The sequence below is a fragment of the Colletotrichum fioriniae genome (assembly GCF_027942845.1).
Source record: "Colletotrichum fioriniae strain IMI 355084 chromosome Unknown scaffold_6, whole genome shotgun sequence".
Taxonomy (NCBI): Eukaryota; Fungi; Ascomycota; class Sordariomycetes; order Glomerellales; family Glomerellaceae; genus Colletotrichum; species Colletotrichum fioriniae.
In genome coordinates, this window is record NW_027076842.1 from 144,459 (window position 1) to 164,329 (window position 19,871).

The following is a 19,871-nucleotide window of genomic DNA, read 5'->3' on the forward strand; positions in this document are numbered from 1 at the left end:
ACTATACATTATTGATAATGTGTCAGTTTTCAGCACGTTCTTAGTCGTTATGAACACCTGGTTCGTGGTTCGAATCTTGTTGTCGCATGATTTGGGGCGCTAACACATGATAGGGGGGTCGCAAACTCCTTTGGCGTCTTCCAGCCATACTTCACCAGTGTGTTTTCGCGGCCACAGTCTGATGTCTCGTGGATCGGTTCGTTTGAAGTATTCCTGCTCTTTTTCGTCGGGACATTCACAGGACGATGGACAGATATGGGATTTTTCCGTCCCTTGTTTATTGCCGGCTTCTTCCTTGTCATTTTGGGAATGGTTGCTGCCTCGTTTTGTACTACGTACTGGCAGTTTTTTCTTGCCCAGGGTATCTGCCTCGGGCTCGGAAATGGTTGTCTGTTCTGCCCCTGTATGGCAGTGACCTCCACGTACTTTGCGAAACGTCGCTCATTAGCGTTTGGCCTCACAGCTGCCGGGGCTGTTGTCGGAGGTCTTACTATACCAAGCATGGTTCGGGAGCTTTTGCCTAAGATTGGGCTTGGCTGGACTATCAGAGCAATTGCCTTAATTCAGGTCGTGTCCTTGATTGTTGCTGGCCTACTGATCAAGACTAGGATTCCACCACGGCAGGCAGCACCTCTGGTAGAATGGGCAGCCTTCCGAGAATCAGAGTATAGTTTCTATGCTATTGGAGCGTTCATGGTAAGCATCTTGATCCAGAGCGAGCATAAAGCACTAAAAGATATCCAGTGCTTCTGGGGAACCTACTTTGCCTTTCACTTTCTTGCGGCCTTCTCCCGGGACGTCTTGGGACTATCTTACACAGACTCACTTGACCTGCTGTTGGTTCTCAATGGTGTGGGTGCACTCGGAAGAATCATTCCGGCCCAAATTGGGGACATTATAGGCACTATTAACATTTTTGCTCCAATGGCGTTCATGACCGGCACCGTCATGTTTTGTTGGATTGGCGTGCGGAACACAACTGGGCTCTATGTCTGGACGGTTTTCTATGGGTTTGCTGTTGGTGGAGTCCAGTCTCTATTTCCATCCGTGCTTAGCAGTTTGACTACGGACCCTCAAAAGCAGGGTACGAGGATGGGCATGGTCTTCACGGTGGTCAGCTTCGCATCCCTCACTGGATCGCCGATTGCAGGAGCCATTATCGATGCGATGGGGGGGAGATATGTTGGCGCGCAAGCATTTGCCGGTTGTTGCATGATTTTGGGAATGGCATTCGTTCTTTCTGCACGGATTTGCAAAACGCGGAAGATGGGAGCGGGGGCATTCGCCTTAATTAAAGTTTGATATGACTTCTACGAGATCCTCATCGAGTACTTGCACGGTCTCTAAACGGTTATAACACTACGGGAACACGGCAATCGCGGACTACTTTAAATTTTGTGGTAGAATTTCTTGCGATTCATACATGCACAGATTATACCATCGAAACGAGTTTACAATCTGCGTCATGTCTCTCTGCAATGAACCACCGTATTACGAAGGATCATGCATGTACATTTGACTTCGACCTGGCGGTGTCGCATGAAAATATCGAGTAGGAGGAGTCTGACTTCGAAAATGCTGAAGAACTGGGAGCTGGCACATAAGGTATTCAAGTAAAAGCCATTCCGCTATGTCATTGATAATCTTGATCCGAATTTGATACATCAACTCTCTACAGTCCTCTTGAGTACCTTTGAACTGTCGTAGATTGACTAATTCTAAGCCATGATACTCCTACATTCTCATGCAAGTACCTCGCCTGTGAGGAAGATGGGCTGCTTGTTGGAGAAGTTGGGAACGTCTCCCATAATCCCACCAGCTTCGGGCCCAGCGAAAGCAGCCTTGATCTGCTGGAAGCTGTCCCAAGTAACGGTTGATCCAAAGGCGTACAATGGCGGAGTACCGTCAGCGCCAGGTTGGAATTTCGTTACTGACCAGGACGTCACGCCGTACTTTCTCCATCGCTCTTGGATCAATGGCATATGCTTGGTGGTATAGTAGTTGATATCATACTCGGCGTCCGGGTCGTTGGGGAAAACGACAGTGATGGTGACAGTCATGATGGGCGATATCTGTGATGTCTGAGAGAACCGAAGGTCTGTGTGGTGAAAGGTCTGGAATCGATTCTTAGATATAGCTTGTGATAGTTGAGAGTGTGTGAGAGAAGGTAGGACAAATGAGGGATAAGTTCGGAGTGTGAAGCGACATGATATAGGGACTTGGGTACTTATAGTTCGAGCCCCTAACGCTTCAAGACATATCCAGACGATGTCCACAGGCCGCTAAGCCAGGAAAGTTCTTGTACCTAAGATGCACGACGCGAGTAATGAGATGCCGTAAACTACATTCGGTATTCCTTCCGTTCCATTTAGTAAGACTACGGCGATGCCCGTAGTCTTACTTAATCGTTGTCCCAGGCGATGGGCTGTCTGTATGCATATTTAAGTATGCGATACCCTATACCCATTCCTGACCATCATCGCATTCTAGCATCTACTTTCCAGCAGCCTTCACTCTCTGGTTCTCCCTAGTTACCTACTTCATCATACCAGCCATGTCGACCAGGCCCAAGCTTCTCGTTGTCTTGACATCTCAGGATATCATGCCAACCCGGGAGAATTTCAGGACCGGATGGTATCTTCCTGAGTTTGTTCACCCATACAACGCTCTCGCCCTCCATGTGGACCTCGTCGTCGCTTCTCCCAAGGGTGGTGTTGCTCCCATCGACCCCTACTCCATTGAAGACAGCAAAAATGACGGAGAGTGTCAGAGATTTCTGAAAGAACAGAAGGATCTTTGGGAAAAAACGGAGACCCTTTCGTCGTTTTTCGGAAGGTCTTCTGAGTTTGCGGGAGTATTCTACGTTGGCGGGCATGGACGTGAGTAGGACCCAGACAAATATGGCCTCATTGAAAGCTTACACAGATCCAGCCATGTTTGATCTCGCCGTCGACCAGGTCTCACATTCCATCATCCGAGAGTTCTACGAAGCAGGCAAGATTGTCTCGGCTGTTTGCCATGGCCCCGGCGCCCTCGTCAATTTCAAGCTCACAAACGGGGAGTACTTGATCAATGACAACGAAGTCACAGGATTTTCGAATGCGGAAGAAGACGCATACAGCTTTACGGATGCAATGCCATTCCTGTTGGAAACAGAACTCAAAAACCACGGCGGGAGGTACGTGAAGGCGGATCAGCCCTTCGGAATAAAAGTCGTGGCGAGCGGCAAGTAGGGACGACTGATTACCGGGCAGAATCCACCTAGCGCAGGAGTAATTGGTAACGTATTGTTGGAAGCAATCAGGAAGCAGCAGATACCTTGAGACGTTTAGCACTATATAGTCAATGCGAAAAGACGAACAAGTATTTGACGCCGCGGATGTAAATTTCCAACCTAGAGCTAGCATTAGAAGCAATGAGGGCATTTATGAGACTTTGTCTTGATCTCAAAAAATGTAATTGTCTCGTCATATTACACTTTAGTGTCTAGATACGGGTCGGACAGGGAATCAAATTTGGGAATTCACTCATTCTCCGACGAGAACTCCACAAATTTAGAGTTGTGAGGCCGGAACGCTAGCCCCTTTAGGAAACAGCCAAAGACCTCAATGGGACGACGCACCATGAGACAAATCCAACTTCATCCCTTAGCAAAATGGTGCAGAATTGCAAAACTTGCATCTCGCCTCACTAATTATAGTACCAGCTGGAAACTTTCCGGAAGGTCTCTGCTTCGCTCACAGACTTCCCTTCGATATTCGCACATTTGTTAGATTATTCGGGCAAAGATTGTGGGATAGACCCCTGAGGTTCAGACCAATGGTGAACCGAGGGCGTCTTTCGCCGGCATGCCTTCCATGCAGGGCGAGGAAACTCAAGGCAAGTTCTTTAGACCCACCGTACATTCCGATTGCATAATATTTTCCAGGAAAGATCTTTTGACTGACGGGCCGTCGCCATTAGTGTGATCTCCGGCCGGATAGGTGTGGCCAGTGTGCCAGAGCTAAGATAACATGCCATGGATATCGGGATCCTGACGCACTTCAATTCCACAGTGAGAACATTTCAGCAGAACAAAAGGTTATTGCTCGTCGTAGCCGTGTTCTACATGCAGAAAATCATCCAGCCTCTTTGGAGCTGAGCTGGGATACGCGAGCACGATACGCATTTTTCTCGACGTACATCTAAGGATTCACTCGGAGCATGGGTGAGATAGCTTACCATTACCGGAACTCAAAGACCCTAGATCATATTTCAGCGAGCGTCGAAGCAGTCAGTCTAGCCTTTATGGCTGTTCAGCTCGCCAGCCCGAATCTTCTCCTATTAGCCAACTCAAGTTACGTCACTGCTATTCAACGACTCAATCACGCTCTCAGCTCGCTCAATCCTAACGAAGCGGAAAAAGCACTTCAAACCATTTTGCTGCTGGATATGTACGAAAAGCTTGTCCACCGGGATCCGGCACAATCTCAGTCATGGCTGAGTCACGCACAAGGTGGCTTATCACTACTCGGTGCCCGTGAGACGAGTATTGTGTCTACCCCAACAGGCTGTCAAGTTGCAGCTCGACTTGTGACGGCGGTGACCGTAAGCTGTGCCACAGTCGGAGATAAAGTACCTCCAGAGCTTACAAAGATCCGTCGAAATATTGGCTATCGTGTCAAGAGCGTGAAATGGACATTTTTAGGTGTCCTTGCGCACGTCGTCAACCTTAAGTCCGACATCATTCACGGGAGAGTTTCGACATTGGAACTTCTCGTCAAGGCAAAAGGTCTGGACGAAAGAATCAATGCGTTGGACAAAGCCCGTCCACCATCTTGGAAGCCAAAAACCATACAAGTCACTGCAGATGAGCGGATTCTGGAATGTTTCTACGACATCTACCCGGACCACTACATCACTCAAGTCTCGAATGCAATCTGCACAATCCGCCTCATTCTTTACCACCTCATCAAGACTTACGTCCCCGAGGAGAGTCGCCCGAAAGAGGACACATTCCACGGAACAAGTCGCGACTCGGTCAATCAGATATGCGCCTCCGTGCCTCAGTTTATCTTACCAGGAGTACATGAAACAAATTCATTACCTTTTTCGCCTGTACAACAGCTTCACTGCAGCACCTTTCTGGCGCCCCTTTATCTAATCAATCAGGTATCAGAAGACAAGAAAGTAAAGGCATGGGTGCAACGATGTTTGAGCTTCATGTGGGAATCTGGTGGATTCAAATCAGCTAAAGAGATTCTTCATGTCACGCAAACAGCACCAGACCTAGATTACTGGACCGTGTTTGCTATGACCGGTAGCTACGCACTTGGAGCCTAGAACAACACCCCTGAACCTTCGATACATCCTCAGTCGTTCATAAGATGTAGAATGATAAAATGTTGAATATTCATCTCAAGTAGATAACCCGTGTGTAAAGGAAGGAGAACAAGCTCCTGCATCAACTCAAGGTGCAAGCAGGCTGGTATCATTTGCGATACGACAATAGCAACCTCGGGCAAGCTCGATCATTCATCGATAGGGGCGCATGAGTCACTGTCTACTTCTTTAATCCATCCAAAGACATAGCTGAGTCAACGACAGTCCTTTCATACGGCGTCCATTCTAAGCCCAAAATCTCCCTCGCCCGGGACGTGTTGTAACCAAAGGACTTCAAAGCCGAATTGGGCACTCCTCCAAAGCTACTAGGCTCTGGCAACTTTTCCCGCATTGAAGGGAAGCTGTTCCAAAGTGCATTGGCCATCTCCTTATTGCTGTAGAAGCCAGCTGTGGTAAGAAAACGCTTGCCCCCGGCGCCCTGGACCTCCATGGCCCTTACGTGTGCCAGGGCGACGTCACGGACGTCAACCCAGAGCGGCAATCCTGTGGGCGGTAGACCTGCCTTGTGCTTTCCCAAAATGACTTCCGCCAGAAGTTGGTTCGAAGTGTTGATCGCGGAGAGGGACTTGACCGGCAATCTCACGGGGCCATATATCATGGGCGGGCAGATTGTGGACAAGGTAAAGTTTGGCTTCTCGGCCTCGACAAAGTTCCAGGCCGCCTTTTCGGCAAAGACCTTTGAAGTAACATATGCCATCATGCCATTCGAGTAGGCATCTTCGAGAGTCACTGGGCTCCAATCTTCCTCCGAGTACGTCTTTTCTGCACCCATTGCTGCAAATCCAGGGTTCAGAATGGCTGCGAAGGAAGAGGTTACGACGACACGTTTGACACCGGGACAGGAATCCTTAATCGCCTTAAGAACGCCCGTTGTACCAAGAACAGCAGGATCAATGATATCTTTCTTTGGGTCGGTTACATTGTAATGAAACTGTGCATCGTTAAGTAGGGGGTTCAAGGAACGGTAATAGCCAAGTTTCCCAGAGACTTACTGGGCTTGCCACGTGTATCACAGCTTCGAGTCCAAGAGAGCCCAGACCTTCGAAAGCCTCATCCGCCGCAATATCTGGGACAATCACAGTGTTGAGGTTGTCCTGAGAAACGTCTGTGTATGCACCCAGTAAGGCCTGAGACTTTTCCTGAGATCGGACAGTGGTGATAACGGAGTGCCCACGCTTCAGCAGAGTGTCAATGACATGACCGGCCACGAAGCCAGTGCCCCCTATGTTCCAAACAGGTTGTGCATTAGCCTAATTTCACTCTCATAATACACTCATTCGTACCGGTGACAAGAACTTTCGTCATGATTGTGCGTGATAGCAATGGAGGAGATAGGACAAGTGCCTGCTTTGCGTTTGTGGATGACTTGAATAATACTAGTAGTTTGAGAGACGAAACTTGAGAAGGAATCCTGAATATTTTTCCAGCACTTTATAAGTCGACCGCTGCATCATTTCCCGCCGTGAAAAAGTTACACGTACTTCCTGATAAAAATCAGGAGAATGATCCGCGTCAGGTCCGGATGACGAAGCAAGGTGAAATTAGCAAGCAAAGGAACTTTCCCAGTGGCTCGATCTTAGCTTCCACAAGCTTCCAAGTCATTGCAGAATCAGTCATGAACGTTGCAATCATGGAGGCACTGGCCTTGGAATACCCCTAGCAACAGCATAAGGTTCGAAATGGCTTGCGGGGCGTGATGCATGCCGTAACGCTAGCCATTCTCGGACACGGGCAGCAACTTTCAGCGCGAGCTAGGAACCGGCGGACGATAAGAACAGTCCGGCTTCGGATCCGCGGCGGTGTAACCATAACATTACTCAAAATGGCGCTGACAGTTAACTCCACTAGCTCCGATATATGGTTCATCAAGGTTGACTTACATTGGAACATTCCAAGATCAGATCTGTTTAGGAAGCAAGTAGATCTATCAGAAATATTAAACACATCGGCAGGCCCTCTCAGATTCCAATGATTTGGAAACCAGTTGAAAAATGAGTTTGACAACGACCATACTTTCCCTGCCTTTCCAACCTCTATTGCAGAAATTTCCATCTGATTTTATTAGTGTCAAAGTTGCCTCGCAGTTTGAACATCCACTCTATCCCAACTAGAGACAAAATGGTCGGAGGCTTTGCGCGAGATGCTCCTAAGGGGTTCGAGAACTTCATCCAGAAGGTGGCCATTATAGAAGTAAGTGATTCCGGAGAAGATTTTCATGTGAATATGAGCTTAAGTAGACAAAATAACTTGTAGGCTGGCGGTAACATTGGGAAAGCCATCGCAGAGGAACTTCTAAAGACAGGGAAGCATACAGTGACCGCAATCACGCGTAAAGAAAGCACCAGCTCCCTGTCGAATGGTGTCAAAAAGGCTTTTGTCGATTACGAGGACAAAGAGTCTTTGGTCGCAGCTCTGAATGGTCAAGACTTTCTCGTCATCACGCTTTCACTAAGCGCTCCTCCGGGTACTCACACGTCTCTGATTCAAGCTGCCGCCGAGGCAGGCGTTTCATACGTCATGCCCAACGCCTACAATATCAACACACACAGCGCAGCCATCAGGAAGGACATTCCAATCACGAACGCCGTCATGGAAAACATCGCCGAGGTTCAGAAAGCGGGCCTAACTTCGATTACGCTGATGAACGGGTTTTGGTACGAGTACAGCCTCATCGCAGGCCCGGCCACCTTTGGATTCGACTTGAAGAATCGCACGATTACTTTGTATGACGACGGCGAACAAGCTATCAAGGTCGCTACATGCGCGCAATGCGGTCTCGCCGTAGCATCTGTCTTGAGCCTGAAGATCATCCCCGAGGATGCCGATGATAAGTCGATAACCATCTCTCAATTCCATAACAAGACTGTTTTTGCCTCAAGCTTCAACATTAGCCAGCATGACATGCTGGAGAGTGTCAAACGAGTGACAGGGACAGTCGATTCTGCCTGGAATATTGATCATGAGACCACCCAAAAGAGGTACAACGACGGTCTTGAAGAGCTGAAGCAAGGCAAGCAAGAGGGCTTTTATAAGTTGATGTACGCTCGTGTCTTCCAACCGACCGATGATGCGGACTTCTCTTCTGACAACAATCTTCTGAGGCTTCCAATCGAAGATCTGGATGAAGCTACACGCACTGCCATGTTAATGTATACTGCTTAAATTACTGATCAATAGATAAGCCATTTAGCACTCATTACAGGAAAACACGCTATTACCGCCATTCTGCTTCTACTTGCAATGAGCTTCCACTCGCAATCTCTTTCCTGTCCTCTGCCAGGCTACGTACGTAGGGTTCGCCATGCATTAAGATTCGACAGCCAATCTATTAGCTGAGAGAGTGGATCATTTAACGAGATCGGCTTGCTTCTCTTTCGCCGCCTTCTCTGCCTCAAGAGTCTCTGCCCAGGTCATCTTGGATATGCGTGGAGGTGGTTCCCGCTGTCCCTTGGAATTTCGAGGGACACTGTCTGCTGCGACACAATCGGGGCCACCGGAATAATAAGAGCGGCTATCGGCTTGATGATATTAGTGGCTGAACATTACAAGACAGATTCAATGTCTACAGACCCATTGTGTTTGTGACAGACAATGCCACTCTGTCCGCCTTCTCGCCGAAGGTCTTCAACTAGATAACGTCAGCACATACGATATACAAGTTGCAACCTGTCCAAGAGCTTAAAATACATACGAAGTCCATGTTAAATTCGAGAAAGAATAGATTTCGGAAGTCAAAGACACTATGAAGTGATACTTAATCTCACAATATACTGAAAAATCGGTGGGCCTTTGGGCAACGTGTTCTCTTGTTTAACCAACTTTTGTGCCGTTGTTCCTGTTTTCGACGGCTACGTTCACATTTAGCACACAGCACAGCCGCAATGCTTCGCCCAGAGTCCTACGCATTAAGCGACAAGTTGCGTCATTTTTGGCTGCATCTGGCCACCTCAGCAACCGGCTGTCGTTTTGCGAAGGGAAATTTACCGCCAATCCAAGTTGAGAGGTGCTGCGCCGCTGACACTTGGCATGATCGCCATGTGAACAGCCAGGGAAGCAGTGAATGGCTGGATTGATATTCGGACTCTGTTGGATGGCTGCGAAACAGGGTTAGCCGATACGCCCGAGTTATATGGCTTACTGTTCTTTCCACACCCGCCCCCTGTAGTAACGAAACCTTTAATTACGTATGGCGTTTTCCATTCTTACATTCCCGAGGAAAGGAAGTATAATGTATCTTTGCTCAGTCAAGTTTCTTCTACAATGGTGGAATGGCCCTTGATTGATCAATCTAGAGTTTTTGAATATCAAGCTCGAGATGTTTGTACTAGTCAATGTTCGCCAGCAATTCTTCGATCGTATCAGCTCAATTCGCAGTGACGACATAGACGATACCACCTGCACCTGATTTCAGTTAGTCTCCGCGCCACTTCTATTGCATAAAATAAGCCGATTTGTTTCGTTCGGGATACTGACGAGCAAATGGATCTTTTTGGGATAGCGGACGCGACTGTCTGAGACATTGAAGCCAACGGAAACAGGAAGACGCGGGTATGGGTGATGGCAACGGTCGCTCGAACAATGCCGTTCGCAGCTATAAATGTGGTAGAAAATAGTGTTGGCTAGAAGTGATACTGTATCAAATGAGTCATTCAGTACGAGCTTTTGGACTTGGATGGGTGGCTAGTGAACAAAAATGGCAACATCGAAGGGCCTGGATACTGTAAGATCGGCTCGTAACTGAAGTTCGTTTTCCTCACACAGCATGACCTAAAGTACTTTGCCATTGCACCCCAATCGAGGAGACGAATTCGAGTTTGTGAAGGTGAAGGGCAGGTGTTTGCTGGGAAAGGTTGAGACTCTGGAGTTCCGATACATTATCGTGGCACTGGTGTTCTTCACGGAATACCTTAATTACTAGCACTTGCCTGCCGGAAATCAGTACAAATGAGATCACGGGCAGCCCTACCACGAAGCTTCATTTCTATAAAAATTTCTAACATTATCAGTTTTCAGTAGAAGCTAGAATTGCTGCATAAGGAGTTCCCGGTGCACTTGCCCCCGTGCTGCTGACATTGACAGGCCTCCTGACTACATGTAGGTGGTGATTGTAGGTCACCGCCACACCTTTATGAACACAAGGTTACCTATCATTTTGCTATCGATTAGCGCCTCCATATTTGCGACTTTTTGAGGCTTTTGCTGAAACAGAACGACACAGGGGTGAGTCATTGCAGGCGACAACTCTGATCTCGGTGTACGCTGCATCGCTGCGAGATACGTCAAGGTGTCTACGTCCGTACTCAAGAAGATACATTGATTTCGTTGCAATATTTGGCGCGAGACTGTTTTCTCTCCGCTCTATGGTATATGTGAAGCATTGTCCCACATCAATCGCTGAGACTTTTGTTGGCTCTGATTTCTGCCCGCGACTCAATCCGGCCTCTTGCATCTCGTGAGTACACGTCTGTGTGGGAATACCATGTCACAAATTCTTCAAAATCATGCAGAAAACCTTTCGAGTAGTATCAATTTGCCGACCTACGTTATTGACGCCCGCTTGCGATCAACATGTACATCTCGGCCACATCGTTTCGCGTCCTCATGCCGAACAATTGGCCGAATGTGCGGATAATGTCGATTGAAGCCGACCGTTTCCCCTTAGAGTAAATGCATGTTGATTTTTGATTTGCAGTTTGAGTCTGTCCGTGATGGCGTTTCCGGGAACGGAGTATCGTCGGCAAACATTGTCAATAGAAGCAATGGAATGTGTACTCAGGTATTCGCTTTTTGGGTAGCGCGGAACATCTACATGTAAAGTAGGTACCTTAGCTCAGTATAATGGGGTGCATCTCTCTTCAAAATTTCAGCGACCGGATTATATATCTATTTCATCAACTTGGGTTACTGCTGTCGCATCAAGCGTGAAGTTGGTAAGTAGTAAATTTACAAAGGCTACATTTCACTATCTTATGCCAGTACGGAGAGCTCCAAGCTTCCATAATGGATGCACTGCCGGTGACTTTAGTTGTCCTTTGACTTCACGTTTCATATGAAGGATCACATATGACTATCCAATGTTTGACTTCAATCTCCAATTTTTGAAATGTCTGAATCGTTCAACTCTAGTAGAGCCCACCAAGATACATGTAGAGTCGGTCCAAAGGGCTTTGTTCCCGCAGTCAGGCATCGACTCCCTATCTTCTTTTCTAGGAAAGATCTTCATCTTTAAGTTTCAATTGACCTGCGGGTGTTGAGGTTTCTGAATCGAACATTCCGTCTGTATCACTTATCCTATTCCTTCATGTAGCTGTCTCAAAGAGGAAATACCTTCAGACTTCTCCGACTTGCGGCGCAATATGACTCCCGGGATCGCGGAGTGTACGAATACTGTCTCTCTATGCCAGTAGAATATCCGTAGTACAAGCGAGCATTTATCACGAACGTCTCAGTTGAGTTCCATTGCAACGACTCACCGCGCACCTTGATAGCACCCTCTGCAGTGAAGCCGAGAAAAATGCCTGAAATCACGGCTGCTGAGCGGCGACGCCTTTTACCCGACCGTCAAACATCACTAATCCAGCAACACCGCCTACCGCTCGGTGCAATCACGGCTGATTGACCATGACCCGAGGGCCTGGGAATAACGGAGTTGCTCCGCCTTGACCGAATTCGCTGCACGGGCAGCCATATACGGCACTACCGGCATTGGTGAGCAATAGAAGAGAAAGCTCCATAGCGGCCGTGGACCCAGCCTCCAAAGACGCAATCGAGAAAAAGAAAGTTTCAATCCAATCACGGGAGCGGTATCAAATTCGGGTGCGCTGGCCAAACTAACGGAAAGAATTTGAGCGAAAATGGCGCTCGAGATCGAAGGGGGTTGGAAGGTTTGAGGCCGGTGGGGATATTGGTAGAAATTCTAACCCAAGCTGATATGTGATAGCACCAAGCACATGGACAACACCCTTGAGGCTTGCCCACCCATTGGCGTGATTTTCAACTTGCTCCGACGTCCAACTACCGCAAGGATTTTCAGGGTCTCTTGTCGACTCATTAGGTTTTTCCATACGGATACCCGTCCCCTGTTAGCCACGTCAGTGTCGTGGCACTCTGGATAGACCCGAATGTAAGCGCGTGCACAAGTTACGGCATGTTCCGTTATGTATAGTCGCGCCTGGGATTGTTGCATTAACGAATTGATTCGTGACAATTAGATCATGGCCGGTGTATAAGATATCAACCGCTTGATCACATGATTAAGCCCAAGTGCAATAAGGTTGATAACATCACCCACCATCCGGATCCCCATATCGTACACTGTCACAAGTGACATCTGCTTAGCGAACAACAAACAATCCGCGCCAAGCTTTCACTCCGCGTTGCCAAGATGGACGATAATCCGATTCAATGACCTCCTCCGCGTTTTCCATAACACTTGTAGCTCGAGTTACGTTATTCCAACTCGTTTACGCCCCTCACCTCCGTACAGAATCTCGTGACTTGTGATGAAATAAATATCCACTAAGTGACTAGCAGCGCGTGAACTGTTGAAACTCAAATTAGAGTCTCCCTTGGCACAAACTAAGTTATGCTTCTCAGCGGCGGTGAGTACACAGGCCCGGGCTTTTCCATCTTGCCTGCCGCAGTGAAATATCAATATGGGCGGGATGATCCTTTGTCGTTATCAGAGCACTTGAGCACGTTTCTCAGTTGGCAAATTCCCTTCATCTTCAGTCGGCGGTCATGCACAGGTGATGTTTGGAGGTCCTTGCTATTACAGCTCCACCTGCCATTGGTAGACACAGCAGAGCACAGTAACCAAGGGCATTTCACGCCTAAGATGACGAGCTTAGGCAACTGCTTCCGCGAGCGGCTCTTAACGCCTGTATGTCAGTATTTCAGATGTGACTGCTTGAGATATAGTGCTTCATCTCTAGAGTAACGATTACGACCACGTCAATTTGATTGGGAGGACAACTGAACTAGCCTTAGGGTGCCGCGCGTTGTGTCCACACACATAGTTTTCACGTACATTATGTTTACGTACAGAAAAAGGAGCAAAAACTATAGTTTCGAAGCTTAGCATTGAAATCTCTGCCCAGTTCGCCATAGCACGTGTAGATTCCACCACAATGGAGACGCACTTGACTTATCTGATCTTTACTAGCTCGATCGGAGGCCAAAGCTCGGATTTAAAGAATTATCAATCTATTCCGGCAGAAACATTCCCATTGCGGGAAAAAGGCAAAAATCCCGCCAGCTGGCTCCCATTGATGGCCTGGAATGTGGATAATTTTGTGAGTCTAGAACCTCCTTCCAGATCCACCCGAAAGTCAGTCATGAGGTCGGAGATTCACCGACTCCAACACTCCGTGACTCTTCTGAGTGTCTTTGTTGCTATCGAGCTGCTTTCCCTGTCGATTGATAAGACATGGAGCGCTATGAGCACGTGGAGAATGCTCTCCAGGTCTTCCACTCAGCAATGAGATGAGAGGTCATTCCCTGGACAAATAAAGGCATCTGCGTAACATTCAGCCAATAACCTCGAAGACGTTCAACACGATGCGTTGCTGATTTGAACCGAAAAGGTCGAAGAGTAGGCCAATAACAGGGCAACTGACTCGGAAGAGCCCCGTCCCCTTCTAAGCTTCTCCGTAGAGGCGGCGCCCTATGGCCCGAGAGCTAGTTGGCCCACAAGGATCATCCGGATTGTTCGCACTAATATATGGCTTATTACGCATGGGTGGTTCCAGTTGTGCCGCATCCTCCTAATCTTTCAGGTCAAAGCTGGTTGGCCACGGAAATTGTAGTGAGATCTTAGTCGAATTAACGTATAGAGTAGCAGACTTCCGGAGAGACGTGATCGCCCCCAGTTGAGAGCAATCTTATCGCACTCGCATTATTCTTCAATTTGAAACACCGGCCATAGGGAGACCTATAAGCAATCTTAAGTTAGTTACTATGGTGAGTATCATGTAGTTTCGGCTTCTCCGATCATATCGCGTTCCTTTTTCTGGCGAATTTGCCTCGTAAATGCAAGATTTACAACTTCGGCGTGCGCTTGGCACCTTAAGCTTATATCTATGTCATAGATACTCATGGTGGCATCATTCCCAATTTCAACCCATGGCCTGCAAAAAACCTTTGCTATTCGCACAACCGAAGATCTGTACGCAGGCTGACTCATGCGACGGCGAGAACCACAGCGAAGAGTGGGACACGTGCCTCTGCAAACCACTTTGCGTATATTGCCCTTGCCGTTGATCGGTCCCTCTTCCGTAAGGTCCTACAAGGCCAATCCTACCGTAGCAACGCGCCAGGTACCCGCCGTTACAACGGTTAGCCTGGCGAACCTCATCGGGGGCTGAAATGGCGAGCTGCACCCCGAGGAGCTAATTACTTGAGACGATCCATAGATTCCATCTGTACAAAAGTCTAATCATCGGATGCTGGTGTGAGCCAGCTGGACGGTAGACACCATTCCCCACAAGGGACCCCTAGTTAGCGCAAACTATGCGGCGATTCCGTCGCTAAAACAACGCACCAACCCGAGTCACGGTTGGCTTTTTCTTCTTGACGCAGTATTGAACCAAAGTCCAAACTCACCTTCCTTCCAGCGGCGAGAAGCCCGCGGCGATTAAAGCCGCTTCTGCATCGGAGCCGAACTGAAGGCAATGTGAAGACACGCAGACACGCCGAACCAACCCAAAGAGTTCCCGAGATGGGGTGCTGGCCATAGCCTCTTGGCACGACAAGTGCCAACCAACCACAATCCACTTACCCCATTGCGTTGCGACGTCGTATTACTGCACAAGAGAGGAGATTGCGGAGGGGTCCCGTTTTTGAACCAAGAGGTAGCATCCGTCCAAGGCGGCTCAAGGAGCCGAGAATTCGAAAGGTCAACGACAGCTGCGTGAGCGTGATGTTCTCAGCATCGTATGTTGAGGCGACGAGCTCGAAACATAAGGCTCTTTCGGCGTCAAAATAAGATTGATGAAAAGAGTCGGTCGTAAGTCAGAAGAGGTTAGTGAAGTCCCCTCCCGACGTCATTTTGCCTTTTTACTTCCCGTGGCTGGTTAAAGTATAATCGGAGACGGGAGTCGAACGAGTCAAACAACGTTGCGGCCTGTGCGTGCGGGCAAACGTCTCAATCCCACTCTACAAGCGCCGCGTGGGCTGAACCCTCTGCGGCCCGGTTATGAAACACACGGAGTTACTGGGTCGGAAAAATTGAAGTTCAAGGAATAGGGAATTATGGTTATCAGAATATGTACTAATGTCGATAGGTATCTACTTTCGAAGCGAGTCCCAGCCCAACCTCATGGTAATCAAGTATGTGCAGCCATGAATAAAAACGTGGTATCTCAATGTTCGTCCGTCATCGTCCCGGCAAAAAAACTCGAAAACAGTAATGGCAAGAGACTAGTTGGCCTCGGAGCCCTGGGCGCCGCACTTCTTGCTGCAGTAGTAGTTCAGCTCATCGCCTCCAATATGCCAGCCAGCAGAGTTGCACTGGAAGCCATCCTAGAATCATAATATTAGACTACGATCGACTGAACGCGGCTGAAGACAACTTACAAAGGTGCAGTCGGGGCACTTGTCCCATTGCTTGTTTCCGGTATTGCGGTTCTTGTAGTAGTTGCAGGCGCACTTGGTCGCATCGGGCAAGATCTCGTACTTCTTGCTCCAGGTGTAGCTCACACTCCAGCCAGTGCCGCCGACGGGCATCTCTTGTCTGTTTGTCACGCAGACACCAGCGTTGTGGAGTTTTGCGTTGGCACTAGGAAAGGACCGTCAGTATCTATGTAGGATCGAGACAGATTTAGGACAAGGCATACCCGGCGGCCATGAGGCCAACAGAGAGGAAGATGGATGAGAGCTGCATCTTAAACGATTAAGGTGCTTTTGGGACGTGCTTCTAGGAGCTTTGGCGATGATGAGGGGGGGACAGATATTGTGAAAACGTGGTAAAGACGAGATGTAGAAGGTTGATTTGTGGGTAGATTGGGACGAGGCGACGGGAAGTTGAAATACTTGTATGATGGCCGGCTCGAGGGAGAAGCTCGCTATTTTCGCATCTTGCCTCATCCAGGAGGCCCCAATCTATTGGACACTGCACTATCGAATGTGCATTACTCGACGAGAGATGAGCTCGGCGGCCGAGGACGCTGCGAATGACCACCTTCTCTCGCGTGCGACTTTCGGTGTGAATTTCAGCGAGGACTAGATATCCAACTTTACCCGCAAAAGAGATTGATAACATGATCAGGCCATCAAGCTCTCTCCCCCCGTGACACGGCGCTGAATCGTGCAAGTATGGAACTTCCTATGCTTAATAAGGCAAGTAGTTACGGTGACGATGGGGATTTGTCTGGGGCGGCACCCATCTGTTGGTGTCTGGTTCCGACGAAACGGGGCTGATCTTTACCCACTCAGACGGTGAAACGAGGACACATGCGCACGATTGCAGCGGGTTACCTTGAGAGGTACTCGGTCGGAGAAAAGCTACATTTTTTGATACGAGGCGGGTTGGGTCAGCGTACCCATGAATGAGGGTCTGCCACCATGACTCGCAAGGTAAACGCTGTCGTCCGAAAGAAGGAAGATGCATGGGAGGGGAACCCCAACTATCAGATGAACGCCGCTCGCAGCGCGGTGTAATTCAACAGCAAAATGTAGATCACGTCTCGAAATGATTGTTATCAGCTATCGAGATACCTCGATGATCTTGAACACCAGTGTATAAAGTCGTGAGAATCTCCCGGGTCCTCTTGGCAATATCCAGTCTCTCATCCTCATCAACTTCTTTCTCTCCTCTCTCACATCCAGATCTCATATATCATCAGCCGTCCAAAATGATTTCCCCCATCCTCATCACCCTTCTGATGGCCTCGGCCGTCAACGCCGCTCCCTTCTTTTCGGTCCCGCTCAACGAGCGCGGCATCAATCTCACCACGTGGACTCCCGACCACAGAGTAACCGACAACGAGGTTGTTCTCCTGACCAACGGCGAGGGTAAGCCTTCCTCCACTTACGACCACTCTTATACTGTATGCCACGTGCTGACTCCGATCTTGCAGAGAAAATCATCAAGACAGAGGACTGGTACAAGCTCCTCGATGACGAAGGCATCCTCAGCGAGGCCCCGGAGATCGACCATGACTGGATCGAGTCCGCCGCCAACATGTCCGCGCTCGAGTACGACCCCTCCGTCCACGAGAAGCGCGACTGCGCCTACACCACCTCCACTATCATCGACAAGACTGAGCGCTTCGTCGACTGGGACGTGCAGATGTCCCCTGTTGTTATCGGGCCCCGCGGCGGCATGGACCTCACGGTCTCCAAGTCTTACTCCATCGCCAACTCGGTCTCGCTCTCGGCCGGCTTAAGCCTCACCGGCACCAAGAACATGATTGTCGACGCCATCAGCCGCGGCAGCGGCGCCGCCGCCCCTAACATTGGCATCAGCCTCACCCGCACCTGGACCACCCAGTCCGGTAACCTCATCCGCGGCAACGTCGGCGAGGGCTACACCGGTGTCGTCATCACCACCCCCTGGACCACCCGCCGCTACGGCCGCTTCTTCCAGGGCTGCATCGGCTCCCTGCGCCAGACCGGTACCTGGATGGCTGACACCCATGACGAGGGCTCTTACGAGGGCGTTAGCTGGGTCTCCGGCGCCATCACCGTCTGCAGCAAGAAGCAGAGCTGGATCCCCCTCACCCGCTGCCACGGCAAGGGCGAGTTCAAATGAGGTGCTTGCATCACACGGCGAACGCGGACCGGCAAACTATCATCACCTGTGGTGATGCACAACAACAATTACTACTACTACATGACGGGGTTTGGCGCAGGGCTTCTTCGACATCCTCGCCCGGTGTGTCGCGACGCGAATGGGTTAATGAGGGATGAGAGGATTCTGGATACCCATTGACATTTTCTTCTTGACACACATATTCTTGACTGTATATAGCTTTTCCAGAGACGGACATATTACGACACTCGCCGCGCAACGGGCTTTAATAAATTGACGTATCACGAATACTTGACTTCTCGTTTCGGTTTGGTAAATCCTTGTTTTTCAATGCTTTATTGACACTGAGCATTTCAATAGCGATGGCACAATTGATGGTGCGGTCCCCAACGGGATGCTACGGAGGGACCGGATGGCGCCGGAAGACTGCCAGAAATAAAGTGGATACCGACGCCGGCGGTTCACCCGAGACTCGGAGACAGGATGATCGGCACGGATGCGGAAGCCGAAGCTTCAAGGAGACCGACACGTCTCTGTTTAAGGCAATAACCATCCCCGATCGAGACTGCCATCTCAGAAGCGAATGCGCGGAGCATCGTCCCCGGATCCGAGTCATGACGTCAGCGCTCATCATCATCCCTTCGTCACGTCAGCCCAGTGACGCGACGAATATGCGCCGGACGTGTCTTTGACGACCAACAGCTCCAACCCAGAGTTAACGAAACCTCACAAAACCTCACAAGTCCTCTCACATATCTCATATGTTCTCACCCCTACCAACCCTACTCCTACCATTCCCATGCACTCAACAGCCCGTCACATCGCAAAGAAGATTGCAACCCACCCCGAGACTAAGTCCTTTGCAAAGTCTGTCCAGAGAAACATGGCGTCCGGCACCCCCTCCGAAACGGCAAAGGTCCAGGCTAACGCTGGGGCCGACGCGCCCACCTTTGAGTCCATCGGCATTAAGAACAGCGATATTGTCCAAAAGTCTGGGGTATCACTGTCCCAGCCGCAGAAAGTCCTGGTCGGCAGCGTACTAGATGTATGCATCACCCTTTCCCTACGTAGGTAATTTCCTAATCTCCGGCTAATCATTCTCCAAAGCTCTTTGAGGGAAACCCTACCCTGAAGCACCTGTCTTTGTGGTCCAAGACGGCTACGTTCCAGGACAACATCACCGTCGCAGAGGGGTACGACAAGTTCGCCGCCCAGTGGTACGGTCTTCCGGCGCTGTTCAACCCCATCAGAATCCAGTCGCACATCGTCACATCGGCGGGTAATCCCATCGAGCTAGAGTTGAAGAACAGCTACACGGTCAAGGGAATCAAGACCGAGCAGACCATGGAGAGTGTCGTGCAGATTCAGGTCGGCGACGATGGCAAGATTATCAAGGTCAACGACAAGTGGAACAATGATCTTCCCGAGGGGGCATTCTCCCAGGTACGTAGCGCTTTCAATGTATCTATTTCTAATGCCGCCAAGACCCTGCTGGGGCTACTCGGTCAGGCAAGCTTTGCCGTCTTTTGCCGAGTCTCGTTGTGGCGGCCCTTTTGGGTAGGCGGTATCGCACCGTGGGGTGACGTTCGCTGACTTTTGCAGGCTTTACGCAAGCTCAACGCTGTCACTGTACCGGCATTTGTTAAGGTTCCCAAGACGGAGGAAGAGGACCAGAAACTCAAGGCTGAGCGAGAGAAACAGTGAAAATGCATGTAACTCTAAGTTAGCAAACATACAC

At 49.4% G+C, this 19,871-nt stretch overlaps 7 protein-coding genes across 7 annotated transcripts; 4 read left to right on the forward strand and 3 right to left on the reverse strand.

Moving 5' to 3' along the window:
• Window positions 1–1,742: 1,742 nt before the first annotated feature.
• On the reverse strand, window positions 1,743–2,060 carry N0V96_005510 (uncharacterized protein; the record flags this gene model as incomplete). The annotated part of the gene is made up of 1 exon (XM_053195674.1): window positions 1,743–2,060. One exon carries the CDS (start codon window positions 2,058–2,060, stop codon window positions 1,743–1,745), a length of 318 nt encoding a protein of 105 aa, XP_053047013.1.
• Window positions 2,061–2,554: 494 nt separating this feature from the next.
• Window positions 2,555–3,233, forward strand: N0V96_005511 (uncharacterized protein; the record flags this gene model as incomplete). The annotated part of the gene is made up of 2 exons (XM_065757420.1): window positions 2,555–2,879; window positions 2,932–3,233. 2 exons carry the CDS (start codon window positions 2,555–2,557, stop codon window positions 3,231–3,233), a joined length of 627 nt encoding a protein of 208 aa, XP_065613763.1.
• A 2,309-nt stretch (window positions 3,234–5,542) lies between these two features.
• GRE2_2 (methylglyoxal reductase (NADPH-dependent) gre2) lies at window positions 5,543–6,687 on the reverse strand (the record flags this gene model as incomplete). Its single annotated transcript, XM_053195672.2, has 3 exons — window positions 5,543–6,313; window positions 6,375–6,604; window positions 6,666–6,687. 3 exons carry the CDS (start codon window positions 6,685–6,687, stop codon window positions 5,543–5,545), a joined length of 1,023 nt encoding a protein of 340 aa, XP_053047011.1.
• An 813-nt stretch (window positions 6,688–7,500) lies between these two features.
• Window positions 7,501–8,544, forward strand: N0V96_005513 (uncharacterized protein; the record flags this gene model as incomplete). The annotated part of the gene is made up of 2 exons (XM_053195671.2): window positions 7,501–7,572; window positions 7,636–8,544. 2 exons carry the CDS (start codon window positions 7,501–7,503, stop codon window positions 8,542–8,544), a joined length of 981 nt encoding a protein of 326 aa, XP_053047010.2.
• Window positions 8,545–15,801: 7,257 nt separating this feature from the next.
• N0V96_005514 (uncharacterized protein) lies at window positions 15,802–16,264 on the reverse strand (the record flags this gene model as incomplete). The annotated part of the gene is made up of 3 exons (XM_053195670.1): window positions 15,802–15,903; window positions 15,958–16,159; window positions 16,218–16,264. 3 exons carry the CDS (start codon window positions 16,262–16,264, stop codon window positions 15,802–15,804), a joined length of 351 nt encoding a protein of 116 aa, XP_053047009.1.
• A 970-nt stretch (window positions 16,265–17,234) lies between these two features.
• On the forward strand, window positions 17,235–18,133 carry N0V96_005515 (uncharacterized protein; the record flags this gene model as incomplete). The annotated part of the gene is made up of 2 exons (XM_053195669.2): window positions 17,235–17,394; window positions 17,460–18,133. 2 exons carry the CDS (start codon window positions 17,235–17,237, stop codon window positions 18,131–18,133), a joined length of 834 nt encoding a protein of 277 aa, XP_053047008.2.
• Window positions 18,134–18,932: 799 nt separating this feature from the next.
• On the forward strand, window positions 18,933–19,837 carry N0V96_005516 (uncharacterized protein; the record flags this gene model as incomplete). The annotated part of the gene is made up of 3 exons (XM_053195668.2): window positions 18,933–19,178; window positions 19,241–19,576; window positions 19,736–19,837. 3 exons carry the CDS (start codon window positions 18,933–18,935, stop codon window positions 19,835–19,837), a joined length of 684 nt encoding a protein of 227 aa, XP_053047007.1.
• Window positions 19,838–19,871: the final 34 nt, after the last annotated feature.